Below are 19,212 nucleotides of genomic sequence, written 5' to 3' on the forward strand. Positions count from 1 at the left end.
TGGCCACCTGGCCTGCTTTAGTCCTAACACTTTGCAGTCCTATGTATAGCAAAGGCTTTGTCTTTTACATCAGGCCTTAAAAGCTGGTTTGTTTAGCACTGCAGGATCTGAAGCTTCTTCTGTGCCTAACTGTGGAACTTTCTTATTTCAACTGGTTTAGTTGACTAAAGAGCATCACTAAGAGATGATAACCAGCAGTTATTTTATTGTTCTATTTAAAATAGCAAAGCATGAGGTATTTGATAACACAAACTTTAAAGCAAAATAGCAAATGTATTCTAGTTGCAAACACTTGTTAAAAAGACTCCAGCAGTAGTTAAAACCTGTAGCTCTATGTAAACAACAACATTCCAATGCTGTTCTAGATCTGTTCAGAGATTGATTAGCTGAACCTCATCTGCTACAGTCTGCTTTTAAGTTAGCACTCCCAACTTTACAGTCAGCTCTGAGATCATAACTGAGTTGTAAAGCCAGACTGAAGGTACCTTAGGGCATTATCATGTACTGTTGGTTGATAACTCTTGGATAAGTTGGTAATATTACAACTAATTTAATTTTTCTTACTACATATAATGGTGGGTGGAAGTCCCTAGACAAAACATCTGTGCAACCTGTTATAAAGCACATTTAGTTTGTGAAGCCCTTACAATGAGACTATTATACAACATCTTGCCTGAAGACTGCTCTATGACTTAGTTGTGCTTTCAGTGTTTTTCCAGTCATGGCCACTGAGGCTTTTCTGCTTGCAGATTACAGAACACCCCAGGCCATGGTACCAGTTAAGTAGTGTGCAGTATGTTCTTTGGAAATAGTTTGACCTATGTGAGACAGTTTCAGAGTTTACAAAGTTGTTTCTAAAATCTGTCTTTGAGGCTGCTCACCTTTTAGAGAATGTAAGAAAGCCACTGGCCTTTTGTGTGGAGCCTAACCTCCAGAAACTCCAGGCTAGTGATCTCCTCACCCCTCTCACTTCATGATTGAGTTGGCTATTGTAGAAGTTGGGCTTCTAGGAGTCAATGGCAGAAACATCCTAGTGCAGAGGTAAATAAAGACCATTGTGGGTGGAGTTCAGCAGCTTTACATGCTGGGAAAGTAAGGGGCCAAACAGACAAGAACAATGCTGCAGATAAACCTGCTGACAACACACTCGGTGTCCCTAATGGAGCTGACCTTTCTGGAGGCTGTAACCACACTGACACCTGTCAATAATCTGAACCCCACCACACACACATCCTTGTACCACATTGTTATTTTAATATTATGAAGACCTAGAGAAGCAGGTTCTTAGGAAAACAAATTATTATAAAGAACTGAAACCAAGCTTTCCTGTTAGCAGTGCCTAATACCCTGTTATCACCTGAGAAACCACAGGCAACCTAAGAAAGAAATAAACCCCAGAAATATATCTGCACCGAAGTGCAGGAAGCAGAGTGAAAAGGAATAGGAGGGTCTCAGGAAGCAAGCAGTAGTGCTAAGTCTTGCTCCAGAAACACGTTTGCAGGACTCTCCTTGTCTCCACCATCGGGTTTTGCAGCTATCTTAAGGAATGGTGTTCAACAGCCTCTTCCAGTTGCTCTCATACTTGCTTCTATTTCTTTATTGGTAGGAGTCTTAGAACCCATGCAACCCCACTCCTGCTATTCACAGGGTTGTGGGTGGATTGCAGTGGTCGCAGTTTGCAGTACAGTTTCATCATGGCAAGTTGTCTTCTACCAAAACAAAGCAAGCTGATGAATGTCTGTGGTTTGAATACTCAGGTGTCTTGTCTGCAGCAGTTTTCAAGCTTCTAGACCTGAAATAGTTTCAAAATGGGTTGAGAAGGGCAGAATATTGAACTTCTCCATTCACCTGTGTTGATGTTGTGCAGGCCAGGTATGATGGGTTAGGCTTTGATGTGTTTAGAAGTTGTTTGCCTTGCTTTATGTGCAGCCTAAACCTTTCCACTTGCTTTTCCTTAATTACTTTTTCTTCATTTATTCTTCTAACATGATTTTTGGAAGTGGGAGCATAGGACAAAGTAGGGAAAGGGATAAGTACATAAAATATTTATGTACTTATAAACCGGCTTCAAATGAAGAGAGTCCCTTTTTTGTCCTAGGTATTGCTGCTTCTCTGGTGCCATTCACCCAGATTTGGCAAATCAAACTGTGCAAGAGCTGTTGCTCTTACAATTTGCAGTCCCATGGAATGATTACATTTGAGACATGAAATTCCTCTGCAGAAAGGGTTCCGTCCCTGGGGAAGAGGGGAACAGAACTCCTGATTTCAGGAGGTTACAGATGACCTGGATTTTCAAACTATTTAGGACAAGAAGCTTCACGCAGCTCCATGTCAGGTCATTCAGTAAGCAAACATGCAAAAGCCCCAGAGAACGTCTGGATATTCCTTGTGTAGACAGCTGCCCAGGCAGCAGCTACAACCTAGCTCCATGTTGTATGGGACTGGTGGAAGTTTATGTAAGGCAGAGTTAGCTTCAGATCCTCTTAGCTAACTTCTAAAAGTCAGTAACAAATTAGCATCCCAAACTTCTGAATTTAGATTTATTATTCACCAACATAAGTATATCACCATCCTTCTGAAGAAGAACGTGTCCTGGGGCCTTTGTCTTCTATTTCACTGTTCATGGTCAGGGAAAATTTTTAGCTTTGATATAGACAAAACCTGCATGTTTACATGGAGCTCTGAGAAGGTAATTTGAAGATCAGAGGTGTTTATTAAGTGGGTTGTTTGCAAGAAAGGACTCTGCTGGCCACAGTATTTCCTGATCTATGTTAGGCAGTTCCTCCCTCACTGGTGTTGCTTTTGTTAAAGTATAAAGTAATTTTTAAAATACAGCCAGTCTAGGTGAGCTTTGCTTAGTTTGCATTTTAAAAGGGCTGTAGCTGAAATTCTGCTCTCTGTGTGTTTGATTGTAGGAGAGAATAAAACTGTGGCTTCAGCTCAGCTTTAGCAGCAGCACCACTTCACCTGAGGGTCTGCTCCGTGCATTTTCTCTTGCTCTGAGGTGAAAGCAAAATGCTTAGGAATGATGCATTGTGCCCTGGTTTGGCAGGGGTTCCAAGTACTTGAAATGAAAGGGATTTTTATGTCTTGGTAATTAAAGTGGTTTGATTGTACAAAGTTGTCAGTGAATTTACTGTTAGGTTACTATTGTAAATCACTGCCTTGTTCTCTTACCTTGGTATTGTGCTCTGGGAATGAAAGATTTGGTTTTAACTCTCCCACTGAATTTAACTCTGGGCTCTTTTTATATAGTTAATCTTTTTTAACCCTTCTCTAATGCAGGTTGATTTGTTTTTCAGCAGGCTAAACACAACTCTTTCATACCCTGTGTCCTAACTTGTGAAATCTTGGGTTGATGAAATCATTAGTGGAGGCTAAGGGTTGTAATCAGGGCTGATTCTGTAATTCTGAGCAAAATGCCCTGCTGCTGCAAGGGGTACCCTGTGCAAATGGACCAGTGACTCAGTTCTTCAAAGCATTAAATACCATCAAGTGCTCTTGATTTCAAGAGATAAAAAACCCAAACATCTTTCACAGTCAGGGCCTTATCGCTCAGATAAGAAATTGGTTCCCTCAGGTAAGGGGAGTCCTTGTTGCAGAGCTGAGTGCCATGGGCCCCTTCCTGCCCTTCTCCAAATTACTTACTAGCTGTTCCTGTTTTTTTCATGGTCAGTAAACATCAGAGCTCAATTATGAATTTTATGGCTGGTAGTTGTATTTTGTGGAAGCTCTGGATCAGATTATGTTGTCTATGCTGATGAAAATGGAAGAATGTAGCAGGCGGGTGAGAACTGGACAGGAGAAGGGCAGAAATCTGTGGTCCTGAGGCATAAAGTGCTGGTTTGGGCAAGAGGTTTGAAATGTACTGGTGCAGTGTTTCCTTTCCTATTTAGTTTCAGCAGAAACAATGCAAGGAGACAGATCAGGTTGTTTTCTTACTAGGCTCCCTGCTGATGGAGATGGCAGTGTTCCTTGGCTGGAAGGCTTCCAAGCAACACCCAAATACTGTGAGCATGTTTACAAGCGGTTCTGCTGAGGGGTCCAAGGCAAGCTGGATGTACAGGCCTCCATGTGGGACACAAAGCTTAGTTACTGAACTGGGGTTCACTAAAGATCCCAGAGCAATTGTTTGAATCCCGTTGCTCCAGCCAAAGTCTAGTGTTCCATCTCCATTAATTCCACAGCTTCAGCTGGACTCTGGTTTTGTGACTTCCTCTCCTGACCACTTGCAGTTCTGCTGTGCAGTGTTAACCTTTGGTATTGCTGCTCTGGGCCAACCACAAGCACACTGGTCGTCTCTTTACCTGCCTCCTGTAGTGCTGTGATGTTTAATTCATTGTTTTATTTGATGACAGCCCTGGAGATTAGTAGAATTAAGGACTCCAGGAAAACCAAAGTAGAAATGTTTAGAAATGCTGAAGCTGCTGTATTTTCTTAACAACTTCATGGCCTTGCAAAATTGCTCATGGAGCAAACCTACCAGGTTCCTGTGCAGATAACATTAACTGGGGCTCAAAAGGAAACACTTTTAACTATGCAAAAATATTTCAGTTGCTTGATGAAAGGTTTGTTTCATCAGCCAAGTTAATCATTGTTCAAAATGTACAGTAATCACAATTTTGTCTATCTCATTCTCTTGGTCCAGTCTCTGAACAGGCCTGTATCAGGAAAGAGCCTGTGCCAACAGCTGGCTGTGAGCTGTGCTTAGTGTAGCCCTGGTGTGCTACAGAGCAGCAGGAGGAGTGGGCCAACATCTCTACCGTGGAAACCATTTCTGACCCTTGGTTTACTTATCTGTAGTTCTACAAATGGGACTTTCTTTTGTGGTCTTAAAAAAACCAAACTACCAAAACCTGTCAGAGCCTGCAATGAGTTTGGCTGGTTGATCTAATTTGTGTTTTCTTCTCTCCCAGGATTTGACAGGTGGAGCATTTGAAACAAACCTGAGCATGCTGAACTTGAAGGAAGGGATGGATTATTACCACTTCAACTAAAGCCAAGGTAAGGCAGTGATGCTAAGCTGTGTTATCTCTGTGTATCTGTGTGCAGGAAGAACAATGTGTTTGGGGGCTTAGAATTTATTAGTAAGTTGTGCTTCACTAAATTAATCTTTGTGCAGTGACTCCTTTCTAAGGGAGGTCCTAGTTACATCACAGATAGTGCTGTTTGCTCACTTGGTTGTTTACCAAACTCAGTTGGGTTGTTAAATTGTATTTCTCATTGAAATAACCATCAAATACTGGCCATGAGATCACAAGAGGACTGTTACCATAGGGAAGCCTTAAAAATGCACCAGGAAAGCCTGTGACCACTGAAAGTGTAAGGAGAGGTTTCTGTTAAACACTGCTTGGGGCCCTCAACAATTCCCTGCTACTGGCTCATTCCTGCTTCCAGGAGCTGCAGCTGGTGCTGGCAGAGGTATAGCTCTGGGTAGGGCTAGGCCAGAGAGTGGGCAGTGACAGCCTCTGATTCAGGCTGTGTGAAAAGTGCAGTCCTGTCTGTAACATCTGGCAGCCAGATGATCACACACACAGCTGCTCAGAGTTTTCACTGGACTATCTCAGGTCTTCTGGAATGACCAGGCTTTGCCACACAACTTGTGTCTGTCTTGGAGCAGGGACCAATAGGTGTAGCTCCACAAAACCAGGGTGGTTCAGGAACGTACTAGAAACTTCCACAGTACTGACAGGGGAACAAGGCAGGGGCCTTGGGGCAGGGGAGTGTCTTCTGCAGTCGTGCCTGGAAGAGCCCCTGAGGTGTGTGCAGACAACCAACCAACTCCATCTGTACGGTAGGGAAACTGAGTTCTGTTTGGTTTAGAGGTGGTGAAGAACACTGATCCAGGCTGAATTTCATGAGCCTGCACATGTACCTGAGAAGTATTAATAATATAATTTACAGTTACCTTTTTAAAAAGGAAAAAGAATCCCTGAGGCAGGTTGTAGGAAATGCAGCAGATTGCAAGGTACCTGCTATGAACTGCAGGAGACACACACTGACTTGGTTTTAGCTCCTCTTGCCAAATTTTTCCTTCCTTTCAACTTTTTATAGGGGTGTGTGTAGGTATCTCTCTGTATATCTGTCTATGTATCTCTGCACACAGAGTGAGCCACTGTTCTAGTCTGGGATACTAGGATTTAATTAGAACCGTGGAACAACAAAGTGTAATTAGAAGACATGCTGCCTGTGCATTTGTCCTTCCCATCACATTGGTCTTAAAGAGAACTGTTACAGCCATTTCATTTGATGGGCAGTAAGAAATGGCCCCAGTTCCTAGCAGCTGCATGAAATACTGATTCATCTCTGTTCCTCAAGGGGGAAAAAATAAAAAGGTTTGAGTCCCTAAAAGCTAGTTCACCACAAAAAGCATTTGCTTGAATTAGTTACACAGAGCTCCATCTGAGGCTTTGATTTTTAGCTGAAGTGAAACCTGAACTTTTGGTCAACTGTGACATAAGAATGAGAGACTTACCCATAGAGATTCTTTATGTTCAGGAAGATTTTATTGTCACTAAGTGTTGCCATTCTTGCTTCTGTAAAACAATTCTTACAAGAGACGGGTGCAGCAAGTCAGGTTTAACACAAACTGAATGGCTCCATTCAGATTGGCAGAAGTAGAAATCACTGACATCAAAAACACCCAGGTCAGTGGGGAACAGAAGGATGCAGACAACCTGCCATCTTGTGGCTACAGATAATGAGGATACAAACTGAAAGCACAATGAATCTGTGTGGCCTTCCCGTGGTGTACCTGCACAAAGCTTTAGTCACGAGCTCTGCCTCTCCTTCCCTTCAGGAGCCCTGGGCAGCGTGTGCCGAGGATCCAGTTTGTCAGGACACCGCAGCGCAGCCTCTGCCAGTCCCACTGGCACCTGAACCATGAGTTTCAGCTTGCAACCAGCAGCCAGAGCCTGCACCCTCCTTATGCTGAGCTCTACAAGCAAGGAGAACAAGAGGTCAGGGAGCTTTATACTATTGCAATTCAGTGAAGTAAGTGGAGAAGTGGTGTTTACAGTCCTCTCTAACAACTTAATTGTTAACTACAATGTAGCACATTTTATTTGTCCAAGTTTTAAAGGAATGCTAAGTGTTCATTTTGTATGAAATTAACTTCATTCACCTTTTCATACTGTTGTGCTTGGCTTCCTGTGTTTCTCCTCTGTTCTCAGGATCTGTGAGCTCTTGAAGAGCAGCAGAGTGTTGTGCACTCATGTGAGTACAAACTGGCTGCTAGTAGGGACACCTGGCCAGCTGTGCAAAGCCCTTCACCTTCAGTGAGTATCACTGAGTGAACTCCAACAGTTCTCAGAGCAGGTGCAGGCTTAACTTTGTGCTAGACGTTACACTATTTCCTTATGTGAAAGGGGGAGGAAAAGGTGAAGGTCCACATTCAGCAGGTAACTTCCATATGTCACATGGCACTATTTGTAGCAATTCCATCTGAGATACCTCTCTGGATATTTGGCTTTGTAAATTGCCAAGAGAACACATGCTCTCTGCAGCAGGAACAATTCAGCCTCCTTGTCTTTGGACAGAAAGGAAAGGAACCCCTGAGAAATCCTTACCAAAGCAGAAAATTCTGTACTTGTGACCTTCTGAGCAGATGGGCAATTCCAAACTATCTCACTACGCTGAAGCTGGATCTTTGTGTGGATATGTGGTCTGTCTGCTTACACATGTAGTAACTTTTAGCTTATATTCTCCCTCTCAGGCAGTTGTAGAATTCTGTGGTTTGTCTCTCTCACACTATAATTTTGCTGCTTTAAATTGACTGGGAGGTTTTTACCCTTTTTTCTTTCCCCAGAAAGGGCAGATGAACAATTTCTGAAACATCTGTACCATGTTATTTCATTCTTGCATTTTGCCTGAGTAAGATGGCACACTGCAAGTCTGGAATGGTGTCAAGAAACCAGACTGGAAGGGCTTAAGACAGGAGTCTTCAGCACTCCCATAGATTCTGTGGTAAGCTGTGGGGACACTGAGACATTCATGAACCACTGAAGGACGGCATATGTGGTACAGGAGTGGGTTTAGTGAACAGGTGATCATTAGCAGGTTTCAGAAACATGTTTCCAAACCTTACCTTGGACACCAGCTGTGGTCTGGGCACTTTCATGAGATCACAGAGACAGTTACGCTTCTCTCGCACCACTGGCAGCTCAGCTTCCCTGCAAAAGGAGGCAGCTCCAGTTAGTTCAAGATGGCTACATGCATACAGCTGCTCAGGCTGTCCATGTCATCATCACACTACCATCTTATGCATATTTCAAACCATACAAGTTTTTATTGTGTCACATTTTAAGAACCTGTACCACTTCTGTACCATCTTGAGCCAGACATACCATAAACACACAGCACTCTTCCAGAGGGCACAGCTGCCACTAACCGGCCCAGAGCTGTTTCTGCTAGGTTTTGGAATCCCTTTTGACTTGAGTTCATGGATTTATTCTGTGAAGTTACAGCTCCTTTTAGCTTCAGGAAGCTTCACCTCAAGGATTTCAGTAGATTTGAGGAATACTCCACATCTGAAGATACCTTCTCCTCACCTAGAAAATCCAGACTTCACCCTTGTGAGTCTCTTTAAAAGCTTCTGAAATAGCAGGATGTCCATCAGATAATTTCCTTAAGAAGTGTCAGTTACAAAAAGCCCCCAAATGCCAAAAATCCATACAAACAGCATTCTTCTCCTTGTTGTAAAAAATCCACCCCTCTGCCTGGAATGTGGTGAGACTGCCAGTACTGCTCACCAGCTCAGTACAGTTAATTTTGTTTTCCTTAAGTAACAGCTGTAAACGAACTATTAAAAATGGAGCTCTTGGCATAGCAAGAGTCCAAAACTACAGAGGAGAAGCATAAAGGGCAAGATAAAAACCAATCTGGACTATATTTTATTAAGACACCTTAGACACTTTTTCATTTTTAATGGTTGAAACTTTCCTATAACTTAAAATTGATTATTTATAGAATAATTAGAACTCTGACTATACAATTGTATGATAAACTCTGCAGTTCCACCAAGGAGCAGATGAAGGTATGCCAGCAATTATCTGCCCCAAATATTGATTCTCATTTGGCTTCCTGATGGCAATGCTTTTTGTAATTTGGAATTTACTGTGCTGGGTTTAGCACTGAGAGAGCTTGAGAGTAACAAGCAGCTCTCCCTGACACTCAGCAATGACTTGAAATATCTTCTTCTGTAAACAGATCAACTCTACCAAGATAAAACAATTAAGGTTTAAGTAAACTGGCTCTTCATCCTTAACCTTAGTGTGGTGGACATCCTGCAAAGGGCAACTTTAGAGCTTGCTCTAAAGACAGACAGACAATAAACCAGACAGCCAGTCACACCTTGAACATGCCAGTAAACACAAAGCCAGGATAGGTGGTTTTCTGAAAGGGTCTTTAGGAAGCTTTTTGCTTTGCTTTAGTAACCCACGGAGGAGAAGAGCTGCTGTGTCTGCTTCTCCTGCAGCAGTTTGGTGTGCACCACTCCTAATTTTGGTATTGTAAACATCCCTTGGTGACAGCAGTAATCTAATCCTCCTCCATTGTTTCTGCTAGCATTCTTTATGTAACCTCGGAGCAGGCCTGCTTTTCAATTCCCATTTCATAGGCGAGCCCTGAGTCACACTAAGCACAGCACCAACCATGCAAGTGCAGTTAGCCAGGTCCTGCTAACAACAGGCAGAGCCCTTGTTAACCAATTCTTCAACCCTGAGTCCGCTGCTGTGTTTCTGTACTGGAAAATCCATAACAGCAGCAGCAGCTACCCCTCACAATGACAAACTTGGTTTTCCTTTCCCAAATATAAAAGTTATTTAAGTTCAGGCACAGAAATAAACTAGAAAGTAAATAGACATTAGTTAATGTCAGCATGAAATCTGAAAATATGTAAACCACAAGGCTAAGATCCATTCATTCTCTGAACATCTCTAGGTTAATTTTATTTCCATGAATGTTAATTTACTATAATGACTCAATAAAATATTGTTTTCTGTCCTGTCTGTTCTCTTACATATTCACATTGAGTACTCTCTGTGGCAGGGTGTTGGGGCAGCAGACCCAGGAGCATTACCTTTAACAAGGAAAAACATCCAAGATGGCAGCAAACCAAACAAATTAATCTCTCAGAACTCTTTGTTTCCTCAGGACCCTGAGGCATGCATTGTTTATAAACTTTTCATGGTGACTATAATGCACAAGGCTAAAATTTGGAAGAAGGGGATAAAAAACAGTGCCAGAATTATGGTGAGTATCCCCTCCTCTTGTCACTTCAAAGGTGAAGACAGAACAAGGTCCTCCTGCCCCAGAAAGACATTCTGCTGCTTTGGTGACTATTGTTCCTAAAGAACAGGACCTGACGTTACAGGTAACAGTAGGGCATAAATGAGTTGGGTTAGAGAGGAGTGGTTGTTTAATTCATGCAATCATGTGCTGGGAAGCAGCTAAACTGTTCCAATGCAAAATATTTGCTTGAATACAACATTTGCAGCATTTTGAGTAATTACATTTCACGAGAGATTGGAGCTGTTCTGCTAATTCTGTTGTTTCCCAGCTTGCAGCGATCCTTCCTTTCCCCAAATCCTGCCAGGGCTCATAAGTGCCAAGAAACTGTCTGTGCAGTTGAAGTTTGACTGTTAGCACAGCTCAGTCACTCTCTGCTTCATGGAGAATTTCCAAGATCTCCTCCCTTTCTACATTAGAACACTATGGATATTTTACTTGATCTAGGGGTGACTTTATACTTTATACTGTGACTTTATGTACCCTACTTCCAGTGGGACAGTGCAGGAGAGAGGTCTTCAAAGGAATTCTTTTCAGCAGTGCTTTAGGCCTAGAACCAACGAACAGCTGAAACCAGGGTAATATTTCTTACAGCTTCCTTTGCCCTCAGCCTTCAAAGGCATCAGCTTTTTCTTAAATCCAAAGGTACAACATTTATTTCAGCTCTTATTAATATGTGGCAGCACATTCACTTACCAGTTGGTATCACTGAGGATGGTCATGACCTCGTCCATGACGGCAGGATCAGTGATGTCGCTGTAGGTTATCAACATTTCGTAAACTTGACTGGCTGTGGTTTTCCGGATCTGTGGGCAAGAGCAGAGGAAGCTTCAGCAAAATAGCCAGAGCCCTGAGTGGAGCTGCCCAGTGCCCCCTACTGCTTCCTCATACTGACAGTCACTTTCTGTACTGTCCAGACATGCCTCTGACAATGATTTGCAGCAAGGAGGGACTGAATTTCTGCACCTGAAGGAAATTCATACTACAACGTCACAGGCTCTGGCCATGCTGTCGGTGTGCCTGCACTGAACTCTTGCAGTTATTTCAGAGTAAGGCAGCTACAGCTCTGTCCCCCACAAGGACTGAACATTGAGACTATCCCAGCTACAGAGAAAGGCTGGTTTCTGAAATACAGTGCATAGGAAGACAGTAAATGGATGACAGTAAGAGTTCCACAAAACCAAACTCTGCTTGGTTGGGTGTTTTTCCAGAAAGCCTGGTGCTAAGCAAAGGCAGGCAAAGAAATTCTAGGAGCCTTTCTGGAGCACTAGTGCCAGATTACATTGACCCATGTGTGAAAATAAAACATTTATAATGTAAAATACCAAAACCCCATGAAATTGCAATGATCGCTCTTCAGTTCTTACATTGTGCCCTTCCTGCAAAGGATTCCTCATGTAGCAAGTCCAGACAACATGGGAACAGCTGGACTAAAAACCTGGACTTTGCTGAGCACCACCAGATGATTTCAACCTTATCAAGAAGTAATTGGCAAAATTAATCAATGTTAGAGTGAAGAATGCCAGTCTGCACTGGCCAGACACCAGCTGTTCAGGGTGTCCTCAAACCACTTCAAGACCTCATGGTTTTTCCACACTTTTTATGTGCCCTTGCCTTGTTTTGATTGCAGTCCTGACCATAGCTGCAGATGAGGGGCTGCTCCTCACACAGCTGCAGGGGTCCAAGGTGAAAGCCTTGCACTGACCACCCCAGCACAGAGCTGTGGCCTGTGTTTGGCTGTCACTGCACCTCTAAGTCAGGGCTTCCAGCTCTGCACCCTAAACACAGCTTCTCCTCTGAAAACTGAAGTCATCAAATCTTTTAAAGGACTATGACAACATTACAGCTTACATGATCTTCTCTTACACATCCAGAGTAGTAAACTCAGGGTTTGTGTACTGCCTCAGTTAGTTACATGAAAGAGGTGAACTTCTGATACACTTTCCTGCACTGTACAGGCTTTTGTCACACCTGAAAACAGGGGCAAATAATTTTCCTTGAATCAGAACTACTACTGTGCTGCTGCTGTTGGGAATGTCACAACCTAGCAGTGACTTATCCAACTGGTGCCTCCAAGCACTAACTGCTGGTCAGATCTTCACTGTGCTGGGGGCTGTGTTAAAAAGAAACAAGTGACTTAAGCATCTCATTGATGTCTTGAGGTCCCTTCCAACCCCTAACATCCTGTGGTTTGGACAGAAGGTGAAAGAGTAGCACACGAACAGCCAGCTCTGCTGCAAGCATCCAGTTGCCTGTTTCGGATGGCAGCACTGCAGGTAGCAGACCCTTGATAAGTAAAACCTGCTCTGTCAATACCTGATAACAAGAATGCTGCTGCACTGCCCTGCACAGCTTTTTTTCCTTGCATCTTAAATGCTACATTTGCTAATGTGCAATGTCTTCAATACTTACTACAGGAAATGGATGGCAAAGGAGGAGGAACAACTGAAACAGAACTTTCTCTCTCATGTCTCCTTCAAACTGAATCAGGCCACAAAACCTAGAAAACAGAAGGAAGTAGCAGACCCTGTGTTGTAACCACAGAAGTGCATTTTGAGCATCAGAGTGAAGAGGTGTATCAGAAAAAAGGGTGGGAGGGGAAGTGTTGCTGCCCCCAGGAAATCTCAGTTCTAAAGTGCTGTGGGAAAGCAAACACTGAGGGAAGGGACTGAACCCCTGGCAGGTTCCTGGGATGCCACACATCTGTGCCAACACAAATAGGGATTGAAAGCTGCCGACTGGCACCAAAGTCCGGGAGCCAGGAACCGCAAGTGAGCCCAGGCCTCGCAGCCGACAAAAGCAGAGTGTGGCTGTGATGTAGGTCAGAGGCAAGGACAACTCAGGCATGTGAGGCTACACTTGCTTTTAGGCTTCCCTGCGCTCTGAAAATGCTACCAATAAAGAAATTAAATGTAAGGCAATAAAATCATCTGCCAGGTTTCTGCCAACGACCCTTCCTTCAGCTTTGCACTCCTTGCTCTTTTGTCCTCCTTTCCTCGCCCAGTACTGTCTGTCCTGACTGCTGCATTTCTGTTCTGCCTTCTCTGCTATCTGAACTGAGGATTTTATCTCAAGCCAGACAATTTTTCAGACGTTTCCAGCTCTTCTTACTTCACACCTAGGATCTAATCCATTCTAGCCCTTTTGCACTGGCATGGAGTCAAGCTCTCTACAGGCAATAAGCAAAATGATCCACTGCATCTTTAGGAGTATCAACAACATTCTAGAAATACTCACATTATATCAGATCCCTCAATGTTTTCACCCCAGCCACCCAGAAGTACACAAACCTCTCACAACTTTGTGCTACAGGTACTGTTATGCATTTTCCATTTCACATGGACCAGCCCAGGCTGTTACATTTTCTTCCCTTTCTATGAGCACAGAGAGGATTACTTTAGTTCATTGACTCACACTCCTATGCTGGAGCGAAGCTTCCGGATGTCTTTGGACCTTCTGATCTCTTCTTTACATAGGTTAAATAACTTCACGGAAAAGGGATGGCTGTTAAGTGAAAAAGAAGAGCAGGTTTCAGCAGACTTTCAAACACAGTAATGACTGCAAAGATACCAAACAAACATTCGAAGGAGAATGACTAGGCAGAGCACTGCATGCCTCTTCCGGAGCAGCACAGCCAGCACTAGGTGGACCGTTGCTAAGTTTGGCCACCACATTACTGGGCTGGTTGGGTGGTTTGCTTTTAAGAGGGAAGAAATTTGTATCCATTGTTTACATTGCTGCTACCTGTATGCTGAGGCATGAACTACCTTTATCCAAACCGATTCAGAAGGTGCATGATAGCGGCCTAGCCGTGGCTTGTGTTTACCAGCAGAAACACCTTGTTACATTTTAAAGTAGTCTATAACCAAACAAAAAATATCTAGTCTGTGTACCCTTGTGGTGCTTGGTCATTTCTCAAGGTCTTCAACCAAACTTTACATAAAAGAGGATGAATGTTGTTCTCAAACGCTCCACCATTTCACAGCCCAAATTCCTTTAGCGATTCCAGACAACGTAATTAAACACAGGGCTTACAGCGCTAAGTGCAGGAGTCATGAAGCCATCTTTAAATACATTTAGCAAATTCTTTGCTTTTTCTACACAGTCTGGGAAACCTGAGTCTCAGTGCTCTTTCCCAGACACTCATACAAACACAAGTATTGTTGCTATATTCCAAGGAGCTGTTGAGGAGACGAAAGAGGGAATATTGCTTTTATCCCAGTACGAATCATTTAATCTTTTACTTGCTCCACTCAAAGCTGGAATGCCACAAATGCAAAAGAAACTATTTCATATTTGTCTAGCGAGCACAATTACCTCTAGACCACATATTCTGGAAACCTCACCACACTGTGCATGTAAAGCAGGATGCAAAAATACTCCCTTTTCTGCTACCATGGTTCAAAAGCTGTGGATAAAAACCGCTCTAAAAACGCTTCAGAGTTTAATCTGCTGAACACCCGAACATTTAGCACGCGATGTTTATAGGAGTGACAAGATGTTTTGTTAAGTTAATGCACCTTGTTACACAGTTTTCCAGGCAAGACTTAGTGGTTTTTAATGACTTTAAAACAAATTCTTAACAAAATGCTGCTCTATACTGAGAAACAGTGACCTGGTTAAAAAAGCTGAACAACCAACCATGGAAGCGTTAACCTAAGTAATGTCATCTGTGGCTGTCTCAGTGTTGTCCAGAAAACCACACTGAGAGAATAAATAAACCCACCAGGTTTCAATGCTCATATTGAGGCTTCTTAAGTCATTTTCAGAGCTGATAGTGGCTTTCAGGACTAGAGAGAGTCTGTGGAGGGTTGAGTTCAAATATCCCCACCACATGCTTACAGGGCAAGTCTGAGGCCACCCCTTGCCTGCAGTGACACCAGCACTCCGCTGGTAAAGGAGTACAATGGCCATGGCAAGCATGCACGTAGGAGACACACTATGAGACTGGTAGAATGAGTCCTTGTGCACCCACAGACACTGGTTTGGCTGGGTGAGAGGAGAGAAGAGCATATCTGCTCTCTTAATGTTATATTAAGAGGAGATATGGCTTTTCTTACCTTGGTGAAATTTCTTCTCCTCCCACCCCCAATTACACAAAGACATTGTGTAGACAACTCATTACAATTCCTGTGCTGCATGCCTGGCTTTCAGCACAGAACAACAGCAACAGAGTGAATTAGGTGAGAGTTAAACTGTTTGAACAACAGGGACATCACTGAGAAGCAGAGCAACAAAGAGACCAACTGGAACAAGAGCATCTGGAACAAATTTACTAGAGCTCACCTTATGAGCCGCATTCTGTGTTTAAAACAGATGCCCTTTCTGTCATTTGCCAATTCCACTTCTGTAATAACTAAACCTAACCTACGTGTGATCTCAAAGGACTCAAATAGCTTGGCCTCTTTAAAGGAAATTGAGAAAATTCCTTCTCCTGTGTAGGCTCAGTGCCAGCAGAAACAGCCTCAGCCTCTGGGGAAAAGGGATCAGTCTAAATTCTTTGCATTAGGTAAATTGGGCGCACGCGGTACCGAGAGGTGTGGGCTCCTTCCTCCGAAGGGTGAACTTGGTGTCAACAGCTCAGCTGACAGCACCTGGGGTGGCTGTGAATCAGCCAACAGCCATGGCTTCACTCAACAGCAGTGTGATTCAGAGGGATGCCATCCACTGGGACCTTAAGAGGCTGGAGGGCAGTGCCAATGTCAACCTCATGAAGTTCAACAAAGCCAAGTGTAAGGTCCTGCACCTGGGTTTGGGCAAGCCCAAGCACATATAGAGGCTGGGTAAGGAATGGATAGAGAGCATTGAGTTCTGAGGAGCACAACTTGGGGGTGATGAGAAGCATAACGTGAGCCAGCAGCATACATTCTCAGCCCAGAAGCCAAACATCCTAGGCTGCATCCCCAGCAGTGTGGGCAGCAGGTGGAAGGAGAGGATTCTGCCCCTTTGCTCTGTTGAGGTCCTACCTGCAGTGCTGAGTCCAGCTCTGTAGTCTCCTAACACAAGGAGGACATGCAACTGTTAGAGCAGGTCCAGAGGAGGCCACAAAGATAACTGCTGTATAAAAATCCATGGGAGCATGCAATGCATAGAAATCATTAGCAGGAAATCAGTGTGGGGCACAGAGTACCTTAAAACACTGTAAGACCAGCAGAAAGATGCTACCCACAGACAGAGCAAGAGTGCATCTGCTGAGTATGTAAAAGACAGACAGGGAAGAGAAACACTGCTTTTACTGACCACTCCAGAAAGCCCTAGGTCCTGAAATGTCCTTCAAAGGCTTCTCAGCTCACAGGGCACTGGCTATCAGCCTGACCTTCCTGTACTTTCTCAGGAACCGCTCGCTCTCTGCCCAGGCTCTTGGCAGGCTGAGCATCTCTGGTGATCATTTACTCATGAGACAGCAGAATGACTCCTGCAGCCACAGGAGCCATAACCAGAATATTGTGCTTCAGAGCCAGTTTGGCAAGTGGCTCCAGTGCACTCTCCTTTATTCTCCCTCCCCTGTCCCAGCAGGGAGCTGACAGTTACCACTGTCTTTGAAGAGTAGCCCTGGTGAGTTCAGGAAAGCCCAGTGCTCCCCTTAATGACAGTTCCATTTCGAGCACCTTGCCCCTTGCCTCCAGCAGTCTCTGATCAATTAACATTCCCTACACAATGATGAATGCAGCTCCACAAAGACATTGCACACCAAGATGAAATCAGGAGGTTTCAGGCTGTGTCCCCACAGGGAAGAAGTGACATTTCAGCTGAAAACTACCACCCTGTTTGGGGTGGGAGAAAGCAGCAGGTGAATGATGCTGCAGTTTCACAGAGAAGCAAACACCTGCATGGCTGCCAGAAGAAATTATTTCCCTCCCAGCTCCCCCTGTATTCTCCCTCCTTATTTTGGCTCAATTTGTGAGCACACAGCAGAACAGATCCAGAACAGAACTACCTCAGGCTGGGTTTTACTGGAAGAAGGGTGTTTTTGACCTGGAACAGTTCTCTACTGCCATTCATCATGTGGCAATACAAACCACTCCTGCCAGTTCAAGGGAGGGGAAGCTCTCATGCTGGACATGCAGGTTTATGCCACCATCAGATGAGGATGAAGTGCTGGCCTGAAAATTGGCAGGGAGAGCTTTTCTGTTCATACTACAGAGCCAAACTAAGCCAAGAACAACAAAGAAAAGCTTCTCTGACAGAGCCTTTTGATTACCCCCATGATGCTAAAGCTGATTCCTTTCAAACCCCACTGGACAGGTATGTACCTTACACTTCCCTGCTGGCAGGTTCAGCGGGGCCCTGGCAGAGAATTGATCCATATGTGGCAAATAAATCTCACTTCAGACACAAGCATTCATAATACTCTAGTGGAGGAGAAACACCCAGTGGTTCCCTTCCCCTCCTGCACCAAGATCACAAGAGACCAGCCTGCCAGAGAACTTCCCAAACATATAAACTCATCTACAACCTACCTCAGAAATACCAAGCTGCCCATTCTGAACTTTATGAGCTTTACAATGTGAAGCAGAAGAACACACAGCAGTTACACCTCTGCAGGGCAGGAGTGACACCATGTGGCAACTTCCTTTAACAGGAGCACTGAGCTCCTGGTCAGTGTCAAACTCAGCCAACAGCTACTGATCCTGTTTGAATTAAGGATTTTACCTGCCTGGAGTGCTAAGATTTTCTTAGGAAAAAATAAAAAGCTCCATGACAGTGCACAACTCCAGAATCCATTTGCAAATACCTTTTCAACATGACAGCTGACTATTGAGCAGCGGTGTAGGCATAATCCTGATGCCAGGCATTCTACACCCCAAGTTCCCCTTGCTAAAAGCCCACACAGCCCAATATGATAAAAAATGAGGGAAGGAGGTGAAATGGGAGCTGAGCACCCCAAGGAATGCTGACATTTCATTCCCAGCTTCTCTGAACAGTTTTCATTAACTACATGACAAGCAGGAGGTTCACAGCAGAAGAATCCATAGGGAAAGCTGCTCCCCAGCAGCAAGACTGCTGTAAAAATAACCATGCACCTCATGCTCTCTTACTGCTGGCACACTCTATACAGAGTATCTGAAACCATGTGCACACACAATATTTTCAAGCCAGTGAGCAGAGCTCAGACTCACTCTGCAGTGTTTTTACATTTTTATGGCATGCTGCTTTCAAGAGAGAATGAACAGTCCCACTGAGGAAACCAGGCCCAAAATCACACTTTTATTCTATGCAAAAAGGAGTAGGTGGCATCCAAGAGTGTGGGGGACAAATCCCAGAGCCAGGGTCAGTGTCTACCTGTCCCCAACCACACCCCAAGGACACGTGCCAAGGTAAGAAAAGGCAAATGCTACACCAAACACAGTCATGGACTCCTCAGGCAATGCCACAGCTGGGGCTCTGCACACAGGCTCCCAGACACAGCATAGCCCTAGACCTCAGGCTCTCTTGCCTCTCCATGAAACACACACCTTGTTCACCTCTATCACCAAAAATCTGTCACATGCAGCAACTAAACTCTTTCTTTTTGAGCTTGATTTGATTTCAGGTCTTTTTAATAAAGCATTTAAATGGCACTACAGGATTCAGTTTGAGTCTGACACAGCAAACACAGTGCTGATACCACAGGCTGTCTGTTTGCTGACCCATTACATGGGGAAGAGGCTTTACCTCAAGGTTTCCACCCACAATCTATCATCTTGCTCAGCAGGGAAGACTGGAGCCTATGTGGAAGTCCCCCGTCACTGGTGTGATCACCAAAGCAAAGTAGTAATATTCATTCCATCTGTATCTGACTCATTTTAAATGCCCATTTAAGAAGGGACTGTCAAATGTGATTTATGAGAGATTACTCAAATACATGCTTCAAAACAAGAGTCGATGCCATTACAACTTTTAGAGTGATGAAAGCTTTTCCAGTTTGCCTTCTGTGAGCGATTC

General features: G+C 44.0%; 2 protein-coding genes across 8 annotated transcripts in view; one reads left to right on the forward strand and one right to left on the reverse strand.

Moving 5' to 3' along the window:
- Positions 1-10,019, forward strand: part of B3GNTL1 (UDP-GlcNAc:betaGal beta-1,3-N-acetylglucosaminyltransferase like 1) — a 116,810-nt gene extending 106,791 nt beyond the window's left edge. For 3 of the 4 annotated variants that reach the window (XM_068151390.1, XM_068151389.1, XM_068151391.1), the window contains 2 exons: positions 4,917-5,004; positions 6,800-10,019. In XM_068151390.1, coding sequence (XP_068007491.1) covers positions 4,917-4,997 — 81 coding nt within the window. In that variant the 3' untranslated portion in view covers positions 4,998-5,004; positions 6,800-10,019. The remainder of the gene's footprint in view (positions 1-4,916; positions 5,005-6,799) is intronic. The other variant, XR_010988894.1, reaches the window with a different exon arrangement.
- The window catches only part of TBCD (tubulin folding cofactor D), a 118,558-nt gene continuing 106,195 nt past the window's right edge, over positions 6,850-19,212 (reverse strand). For all 4 annotated transcript variants that reach the window (XM_068151384.1, XM_068151387.1, XM_068151386.1 and 1 more), the window contains 5 exons: positions 13,702-13,791; positions 12,700-12,787; positions 10,984-11,093; positions 8,087-8,171; positions 6,850-6,937 (listed from right to left, as the gene is read on the reverse strand). In XM_068151384.1, the coding sequence (XP_068007485.1) occupies positions 6,926-6,937; positions 8,087-8,171; positions 10,984-11,093; positions 12,700-12,787; positions 13,702-13,791 (385 nt within the window). In that variant the 3' untranslated portion in view covers positions 6,850-6,925. The remainder of the gene's footprint in view (positions 6,938-8,086; positions 8,172-10,983; positions 11,094-12,699; positions 12,788-13,701; positions 13,792-19,212) is intronic.

Source organism: Melanerpes formicivorus, unplaced genomic scaffold (assembly GCF_026170545.1).
Source record: "Melanerpes formicivorus ecotype bairdi unplaced genomic scaffold, bMelFor1.0.p_v2 SCAF_21, whole genome shotgun sequence".
Taxonomy (NCBI): domain Eukaryota; kingdom Metazoa; phylum Chordata; class Aves; order Piciformes; family Picidae; genus Melanerpes; species Melanerpes formicivorus.